Consider the following 9,142-nt stretch of genomic DNA (forward strand, 5'->3'; position numbering starts at 1 on the left):
GGATCTACGAATAAAGATCTGATCTCTTAGGACCAGGTAACTAACATAAAAAAAGAAAAATCAAAGCATGGTGTTTGAAAGTCTACAGAAGATGGACAGGTACATTAATTTCAGTAAGTCTGGGGTCAGAATGAGTAGTGTTTTCCATAGGAAAAAAAAAGACAGTAGGAGAGGGAGATTATTCAAGCATACAAAAAAAAAAAAAAATCAGTGGAAACGTAAAAACATTAAGGTAAGACTGGCTAAGCATATGAGCATGACACGGATTTAGCAACCGAGCATATATTTGTCTCCGACAGTACTTGAAAAGCAAACGTCTAAGCAGTTTCTTGCGCGAGGACACTTGCTCCCTCCAGACCCCTGTCCTCGGCCGCCGAAGGTGCGGCCGCCCCCACCCTAGAACTACCCACGGCTCCCCAGCGGTGGGGGCCCGCGGGAGACCGCGAGGCCAGGGCCAGCCCGCTGCCCCGGGGCGCGAACTGCGAGGGGCGGGTGGTGGGGGTAGGAAGGGGCCCACCACGGGCGTGGAGGGGATGGGAGTCCCGCCGGCGGGGTGGGCCTGGGGCGAGGGGCGGGGGCCTTCTGAAGCCCAGAGCCACCCCACGTCGGCTACGCAGCCGCTCAGTCTTCGCCCTGGCCGGGGCGGGCACCTGCGGGCACTCTTCGGAGCAAGCGCCCCGCGACCGTCCCCACGTCCCCTCGCCGGGGGTCCCAGCCCCGCCGGCGGCCGCGCGCGCGCAGGGTCGGCGGGAAGCCGGGCACGCCGGGGGCGGGCCCAGGGCTGGGGGCGGGTCCTGGGCGGGACCAGGCAGCGAGGCCCGGCCCCCGCGGCGCGGCGCAGGGCGAGGCGGCGGCGCGGCGGCGGAGGGATACGCGGCGCCGTATATATAGCGCGGGGCGCAGGCTCGCGGCGCGGCGGAGGAGCTGGGAGCCTGGCGGGCGCGGAGCCGTTAGCGCAGTTGGCGGCGTCGGTCGGCGGCGGCACAGCGCTCAACGCACACAGCGCCCCGGCAGCAGCTGTAGCGGAGGCGCCCTGCGGTCCCGGCCCCGGCGCGGCCACTCTCGCTCTCTCGGCCTCCCTGCCTCGCTCGCACCATGGTAGGTGGGGCGCGGCGAGTGCCGGCGCCGCGGCCGCCCGCCCGGGCTCTCCAGATCCTCTCTCTTTCCCCTTCTTTCCCTCGCTGGGTGGCTTTTCCTGGCTTCCGGGTGTTGCGCAGCCGCTGCGGTTCAGGACGCGCTCTGGGTTTGCATCCCGGTTTCCTCGGCCGGGCAGCCCCGTTTACGTTTCGGCCCGTCGTGGGGCCAGGGTTGGCCGCGCCCGGCCCCGGGCGGGGGTTCTGGCCGCGCCGGGGCCCCCGCACCCGCCCGCTCCGCCGTCCGCCCCCGGGCCGCCCTAGGGGCGGGGGGCCGGGCGGGGCCGTGGCCGGACCCCGGCTCGCGGGCGGCGGAGAATGAATGGGCCGGGGCGAGCCGGTGGCGCACGTCGCCGGGGCGCGGGGCCACCGCCGTCCCCTCGGGGCGCTCCTCCCGCCTCCCTCCCGGGGGGCGCGGCGCGGGCGTGGATCGGGAAGGAAGGAGCTGGGGAGGGTGGGGTGGGGGCAGGAAGGCGCGGGGCGGGGGGCGGCGGGGGCGGAAGCGGCGGGCCGGCCGCCCTGCCCGGGCGGGGCCCTGCGGCGGCCCGGGGCCCGCGTCGCCGCGTCCGGCGCCCCTGCAGACCCGCCCCGCGCGGCGGTGGAGGCGAGCGGGGCCTCGGTGCACCGGACGGGCCCCCCCCGCGGGAGGCGCTCGGCCGTGCTAACTGGGGCGGGGGGCGGGGAGGAGCGCTGGCGCGCGCCGCGGTCTCCAGTGGAGACGCGAAGTTTGTGCTCCGGGGGAGGTGGCGGCGCGCTGGGCAGAAGCGGGTGGGAGGCGTGGGGCGCGCTCGGGCCCCGCCCGCGGCGGGTGTGGGGGGGTCTCCCTGGCCTGGAAGGGGAGGCTCCCCGCTCCCCGCTTCCTGGGCCATCTCGCCCGGCGCTTTCTCCGGCCCGCGCTCCTTTCCGTCCGAAGGGAGATGCCCTCCCCGTTTCCGCCTCCTCTGCGCTTCCCCGGCGGCCAGATGCGCCGGTGCGCCTCGCCGGGTGTGCCATCCCTCGGCCGGCAGGGCTGACATCACCCCCCGCCTTACTGGCTTGGCGGTGCCCGCGCACCTCTGTCCGGAGGCCGACGCGGTGTGGCGGTGAGCGTGTCCTTCTGTGTCGAGGCGGGCCGACAGCCTCGATCTCCACTCTGCAGAGGACACTTCCCCCGGCGAGGTGACAGCTTCTCTTGCGAGGTGTGGCCGGCAGCGCTTCCTGTTATAGGAGGCAGAGACGTAGCCGTGGCATTACATAAATCCTCGTGTCTCCTTCCTTCGGTGTAAAGAAAACCGGCGTGCCCTGTCTAGGGTAGGGAGCAGAGGAGACACAGTTCTAATTTGGAAAAAATGTTTCCTCCCCAAGTCAATATGTTGGAACATCACTCTTACTGTGAAAGTTTTCCTTTGAGAGTTCGAATAATCTGCCATCAGCTTTCTACTAGGACTTGTTTTGGAACTGGCTTCATTAGACATCCTTCATTAAAATAAAAATACATATTATCTGTCCTTGAGATCCCGAATTCCCATGGCTGGGAGGCACAAGATCAGCGTTGCAGAGACCAAATAATGCAAGTGAGAATTACCTTCGTGGCATTACCACCACCTCTAGTAAAGTGTGTTTATTAGGAGCAGCTCTTAGATCACCCTTAAAATGGGTAGAGTAAATATCCTCTAGCAAAGGAAATAGTTCCTCTCAAAAAAAGAGGCTACAGTCTCATAATTATGTCGTTTCTGTGTACTTCATTTTTGCAGTTTTGTAACAGCTCAGTTGTAGGACCGTTCCATTTTTTTTTTCCCTGGCTTTTGCATCATAGGATAATTTGACCAAGGACATTAAGTTGGTCTAAATGGTAGGCTTTTAACAAATAACTGCCTAATTTAAGTGATTGGAAAGCATGGAAATGAAGTTGGTAGGATAACCCATTGCTGTATATTTATTTTTTTCCATTTAATTGTATCTCATAAAATAGATATAAAAGCCTGTTAATCCAAGCCAATGCCATTATGTAACTCCAGTTTGGAGATTTGGAGTGCCCGCAGCGGTGCGCAAGGTGCATTGAAAGCCTGACCTGGCCCGGGTCCTGGCTGCAGGGACAGCCGCGGCAGGTTGGGTCCCTCCGTGGATGGCTGCGGGGACTGCGGCGTCCGTGCAGTAGGTGGCGCTCTTCTTCGCAGAGCCGGGCCCTGCGGCTGCTGCAGGGGGCCTGTTGCCACTAGAGGTGCCGTTTCTCAAATGATGAACTGACTTTTCCTAGTTCGACCCCCCGCAGAGCAAAGAGCCAGTAGGCCCAGAGAAGAAAACCTGAAGTGAGACCTTGTCTCTAACTTGTCATCCTTTGTTTTTAAAACGGCATAAAGGGTTCCCTGGATTCTAATTGTTTCTCTTAAATGACATGGCTGAAATTTTCACAGCTGAGAAAGATCACTATTAAAAGACTTAATTGGAAAAGCTGTGCTGACTGCAGACTCCCATGGGTTGAATTATAACCTTTTCTTTTTCTATGCAGGCTGATCAGCTGACTGAAGAGCAGATTGCTGGTAAGTGGATGACTGCAGGGGGTCTCGGTAGACCAGAACTAGGTAGACTCAGTTCTGGTGACGCTTCCGTCTCTCCCCTTAGTCTGAGCAGTTTTCTAAGGATTTTTATTTAAACGCAAACAACAAGCAGAGATGTTTAGGTTAAATGTTACTCCTTCTCAGTCTTTTGGAGATGATGTAAAAGTAAGTGGAACTAAGGACACCCACTTGTTACACTCGGGAGTACTTCACGGGGTGCTGGGCTTTGTATGGAATGAGATGGCATGGAGCCTGCTATTCAGAAATGCAGTTTCGAGTTCTTAACGCCACTTTGTAACGCGCCGTGAAAGCTTGTGCTTGCTATTCTAAATGGGAATGGGTGAGGAGGATCGTGAGGACCACTGTAATCATCAGGAAGGGGATGAAGTTAGTGGAGGTTTCAGCTTTTAATAGTCCCTGGAGGACTTTTTGGGTTTTTTTTAAACTGGGTATGTGGCATGCCGGATCTTAGTTCCCCAACCAGGGATCGAACCTGTGCCCCCTGCATTGGAAGTACAGAGTCTTAACCACTGGACTGCCAGGGAAGTCCCTGGAGGGGTTTTTTGAGATGGTTTCTCTTCAGGAAACCGGGATTGCCTTTGAAATACTCTGAATGCCACGCAGAGAGAACACACTGGTTACCAGGGATTGTCCATTTCTGGTAGCCGCCTCTCCTGTTGCTGTGAAACAAGGAGTTCTTACGGCTGTAGAGATTTCACAGGAAGGGACCTTAAGAGAGCATGCGGACCAATCTTCCCTTGTCAGATTGGACCCAGCACTAAACTGTGTTGAAGCTTAGCTTTAAAAATGTGAGAATTTTGTAGTTTTACGGAACTGGCTGCCTGGAGTGACGTGTGTGCTGTGTGAAGGCGCGTCCAGCGTGACCGCGGTGTCTTGGTTTCAGCAGATGAAGAGCACGCAGTTTGTGTTAGCTTGCACAACTTGGCTTGCTTTGGCAAGTTCAGGGGATGGGCGTGCTGTGCCCGGGTTGGGTGAAGACATTCACTCTAAAGGTAAACTTGTGTTTTCAGAATTCAAGGAAGCCTTCTCCCTGTTTGACAAAGACGGTGATGGCACCATCACAACCAAGGAGCTTGGGACTGTTATGAGGTCTTTGGGTCAGAACCCGACAGAAGCCGAATTGCAGGACATGATCAACGAGGTGGACGCTGATGGTAAGGGCTTTAGAACTGAGTGAGTGCCAGTGTGGTGTAATTCAAGTTCAGACATGTTACCAGATTGTCTTTCAGGTGTCGAGAGCATGGCAAATGTGCAAAGGTCCTTTCTGTGGTTTCCTTACGGCCGTTGACAATTAAAATAGAAGATTACGGGCCTGCCTCTAGCCCTGCTCACGGTCCAGAACATTTCCTGGATCAGATCACAGCATTGTTCTTTTCTACTTGCCATGACCTGGAGCTCAGTCTTTAATCAACTGGCCCATGAGTCTGCACTCAGTACTATGGGGACAGTAAAAACAAATAGCCATAGACCTTTTAAAAAAGCTTGGTCGTCTCAGGAGAAAAATCCCAAGTGAAGTGGGGGAAGAACCTTCTTAGATGTTAATGTATAGACGTGAGTACAGTGTGAGCTGTTGATGTGTTTATTGAAGAGAATTCCCGGGATCACGTGAGGCTTGGAGGTGGGGTGCATGATGACGGAAGGGACTAGGTTGATAGAAGTTCCTAGGAGGACGTGGAGCCAGGAGGAACGGGCGGTGACCCCTGTGGCCGTTGGTAGCCGTTCGGTCATTTGTTCTCTGGACTCGAGAACAGTGGACAGGGGACCTTTTCACTGCTTGCTTCTATCAGGAAGTAGTTTTTAAGCACTCCCCTCTCCCCCCAAAGAAAAACCATGTGCTTTGGAAATAATATTAAACTAGTAAGTTTGATTTATATAATAGTTTGATTTATATAATACATTGAAGTAAATTAATCAAATCTATAAACATTACATTGTAGAACATTAGTAAATTTTGAAAAGATGAAATAGGAACAAACAGTTTGGATCTAGACTTCTTGATGATCAGCTTGATAGTAGCCATTTAGAAATATAGTATAATAAAAAAGTATGATGTAATGTGATAAAACAGAATTATACTGCTGGTCACATATATTTAGAAGCAGGGGTTTGGGGTCAGCTCTTTAACAGTGGTTTAAGCCCATCTGAGCTACTTCTAAAGACTGTTTTCATTGGTAGTAATTTGGAGAAAGAGGTATATTCATAGTTCTGTCTCATTTGACCGCTAAGATGATCAACCATCTGGGAACATAGGGTTGTTCTCTTATAGTCTAGCCCAGGAAACGGTCTGGGGACTGGCAAAATGTATTAGGCCCTCCGATTGTATGGAACAAGGAGGGGAAGTTTTCTCAAGCTATAAAATCTAACATTTGCAGTGAGTGAACATGTCGATGCTGAAGAACAGTGCTGTAGGGCTGTAAGAGATCATTTCAGACAACTGGTTTTTATCTTCCATGAACATCAGTAATGCTTCACATCTTTGGAGACCAAAACGCTTTGAAGGAATCTGAATTACTACTTTGATTTAAAGGTACTGGTGAAAAAGAATAACTTCACATAAGGCTTTTATCTCTTCTAATTTTTCATTTCTGTTGATCTGGCGGCTTGTCTCTGGCCTAGTCATCTGACTGTTGGTTTTAAAGGAGAAGTCTGGAATACTGGAGACAGAACAGATTCTGCTGACAGTTTCCTGATTGTCAGTGATCTGAGCTGAGAAAACACTTCGCAGCTATGCCTGTAGTAGGAAATAAAGATACTGCGTTGGGAGAAGAAGATTAGGTGACTTCCCAGAGTGCATCTGAGAAACGCCTCCTGGAGAGGACTTTGCAGCACTTACGGTCCCTGGCAAGAGAGTCGGCCTTTCCCCGCTCATGTCTTCCCCACTCGCTTCCTTCCTTAGAAACCTCGGTGGCTCAGTGATGGGCCTTCAGCAGCATCACTAGTGTACGCAGGTGTAGATCCGAGGGCTCTCCCTCACTTGGGGGGCGGCAAGCTCAGGTGCCTCTGTTGGGAGTGGAAAGATTCAGCCAGCACTGCGCTGTCCTTTTTTTTTCCCTGTTGAAGTGTACAAACCTTTCAGTGGCCAAGAAGCTGCGTGTGCAGTTTCCTTTGCATCGTTAAATGCTATCCTGGGCATATATTACTAGTTTGAATTATGCGAATCATGTGAAATTGCCCTGTGACATTTTTGAATAGTTTAGACCTATGGACATGGGTTTGGGTAGACTCTGGGAGTTGGTGATGGACAGAGAGGCCTGGCGTGCTGCAGTCCATGGGGTCGCAAAGAGTCGGACACGACTGAGCGACTGAACTGACTGAAGATGATTCCATCTGATAAAGCAGTTCACCAGTTTGTCTTACCAAATGTTTACTGTTCTATAAAGTAATTCTACAATCATCTCTCTTTGAGCAGCGTTAACTAAAGCACTTATTTTACACAAGCTTTTGTTTTTTAATTTGAGGTAATGGCACCATTGACTTCCCGGAATTTTTGACTATGATGGCTAGAAAAATGAAAGACACAGACAGTGAAGAGGAAATCCGCGAGGCATTCCGAGTCTTTGACAAGGTAACCCTGTGTCAGCATTGCTGACTGTAGTGAAATATGACTTTCTGGCCATCATTTCTAAAAGCTTTCACATGCTTTTCTAGTTAGAACACTTTACCTACCTGCCTGAGCCTCTTTAATCTCACTTTAAATATGCTGACTTACTGCAGTAACCTTATCATATGAGAGTAAATGTAATAAATAGTAGAGAAACTTTGAAGCAGGTTTCTTCACTGTTACTTGCCGTTTCTTTGCTTTTTAAAGCGCCTGCGGTCTCTGCCTTGGCTGAGTGTGTGTGTTTGGTGGTAGAGGTGGGAGCTGGAGAGTGGCGGGTGCGCACAGTGGGCGTGACTCGGTCAGAGCTCTGCTGCCCACACGGGCACCGTGGTCCCTGCCGGTAACGATTGATGACTGTTCGCAGGATGGCAATGGTTACATCAGTGCCGCAGAACTCCGTCATGTCATGACAAACTTAGGAGAAAAACTAACAGATGAAGAAGTAGATGAAATGATCAGAGAAGCAGATATTGATGGAGATGGACAAGTCAACTACGAAGGTAAAACCCCACGTTTCCTTAGCTTGGTTTGTAATGGTCCTCCCTTTAGGGTCTGTGAGAAAGTTGGCTGCTGCAGCTAGGGTTTCTTTCCCTTATGCAGACTAGAGATGTTATGTGCATTAAAGCTGCTTTTGAAGATAACCGAAAGTTATGATTATTTGTCTTTTCAGAATTCGTACAGATGATGACTGCAAAATGAAGACCTACTTTCAACTCCTTTTTCCCCCCTCTAGAAGAATCAAATTGAATCTTTTACTTACCTCTTGCAAAAAAAAAAAAAAAAAGTTCATTTACTCATTCTGTTTCTATATAGCAAAACTGAATGTCAAAGTACCTTCTGTCCACACACGAAATCTGCATGTATTGGTTGGTGGTCCTGTCCCCCAAAGAACAAGCTACACATCAGTTTTCCGATAAAAATCCTTGTCCTACCTTAACAATAAGGAAGCACTTAGTGGACTCCTGGCAGGTCCATCTGCTCATGATTAACAACACTGTTTGGGCTGGCCAGTTTTTCATGCATGCAGCTTGACAATTGAGCACAGTCAGGCGTTTGTATTAAAAATGAAAAAATGAAAAAAACAAATTCAAAACCTACTCAAAGGGGTTCTAGTTCAAATTGTTAGTGTAAATTGTCGTAGCTGGTTTACTGAGAAGAGGCATTTAAAATGGCTTCACCTCAGGATGCGGTGTAGGATAAACTGTCCAGGCGTAGCCCCATTACTAGCAGGACGGGCCTCTTGGAGCGTCCCCGTGGTGACCGGGCACACGCTGGCGGCTTTGCCCGCGTGTGTCGCTGCAGCGTTGTCTGCCTTGTGCTAGAGCGGAATGGGTGTCAGGTTATCACCATTCATACAGATTTTTAAAATGAAACTTTTATCAAGGGAGCATCTTTGGACTCTCTGTTTTTAAAACCTTCTGAACCATGACTTGGAGCCGGCAGAGTAGGCTGTGGCTGTGGACTTCAGCACAACCATCAACATTGCTGTTCAAGAAATTTACAATTTACGTCCATTCCAAGTTGTAAATGCTAGTCTTTTTTTTTTTTTCCAATAAAAAGACCATTAACTTAAAGCGGTGTTAAATGCTTTGTAAAGCTCAGACCTAAACGGGGACGAGCCAGTCGGAGGGGAGGCCAGTGTACTTTAAAAATGCCCACAGCCCAGCCTTGGGCACCCCCACCCACACAGACACGCATCCCAGCACCGGCTGCTGAGCCGGAGACCCTGCCCTAGACCAGGCAGATACTGATGGCTTCATCTTGTCTACGGACATGTAGGTCTACTTGTATGTTCACTGGGGGGAGGGGGGAGTGAATCATGGTAACTTAATGATTATTCAGGCAGTAGA

At 51.6% G+C, this 9,142-nt stretch overlaps 1 protein-coding gene and 1 non-coding gene across 4 annotated transcripts; one reads left to right on the top strand and one right to left on the bottom strand.

The window, feature by feature from the left end:
* Positions 1 to 272: 272 nt before the first annotated feature.
* On the top strand, positions 273 to 8,866 carry CALM1 (calmodulin 1). 3 transcript variants are annotated; one of them, XM_081510880.1, is made up of 6 exons: positions 913 to 1,098; positions 3,622 to 3,652; positions 4,702 to 4,845; positions 7,150 to 7,256; positions 7,657 to 7,792; positions 7,963 to 8,866. In XM_081510880.1, exons 1-6 carry the CDS (start codon positions 1,096 to 1,098, stop codon positions 7,989 to 7,991), a joined length of 450 nt encoding a protein of 149 aa, XP_081367006.1. In that variant the 5' UTR covers positions 913 to 1,095; the 3' UTR covers positions 7,992 to 8,866. The 3 variants fall into 3 exon arrangements, with proteins under 3 accessions (XP_081367004.1, XP_081367006.1, XP_081367005.1); XM_081510878.1 differs by lacking the exon at positions 3,622 to 3,652 and having other exon boundaries at positions 273 to 1,116; XM_081510879.1 differs by lacking the exon at positions 913 to 1,098 and having other exon boundaries at positions 3,616 to 3,652.
* On the bottom strand, positions 4,143 to 4,215 carry TRNAG-UCC (transfer RNA glycine (anticodon UCC)). Its single transcript has one exon. It is a non-coding gene; the product is annotated as a tRNA-Gly (tRNA).
* Positions 8,867 to 9,142: the final 276 nt, after the last annotated feature.

This window comes from Giraffa tippelskirchi, chromosome 7, assembly GCF_054371585.1.
Source record: "Giraffa tippelskirchi isolate mGirTip1 chromosome 7, T2T-mGirTip1v1.2.pri, whole genome shotgun sequence".
Classification (NCBI taxonomy): Eukaryota; Metazoa; Chordata; class Mammalia; order Artiodactyla; family Giraffidae; genus Giraffa; species Giraffa tippelskirchi.

Coding starts and splice junctions, on each gene's coding strand:
- CALM1 (XM_081510878.1), top strand. CDS start 534: ATGGGAGTCCCGCCGGCGGGGTGGGCCTGGGGCGAGGGGCGGGGGCCT. Junction 7,257..7,656: donor CATTCCGAGTCTTTGACAAG/GTAACCCTGTGT, acceptor GACTGTTCGCAG/GATGGCAATGGTTACATCAG. Junction 7,793..7,962: donor TGGACAAGTCAACTACGAAG/GTAAAACCCCAC, acceptor TTGTCTTTTCAG/AATTCGTACAGATGATGACT.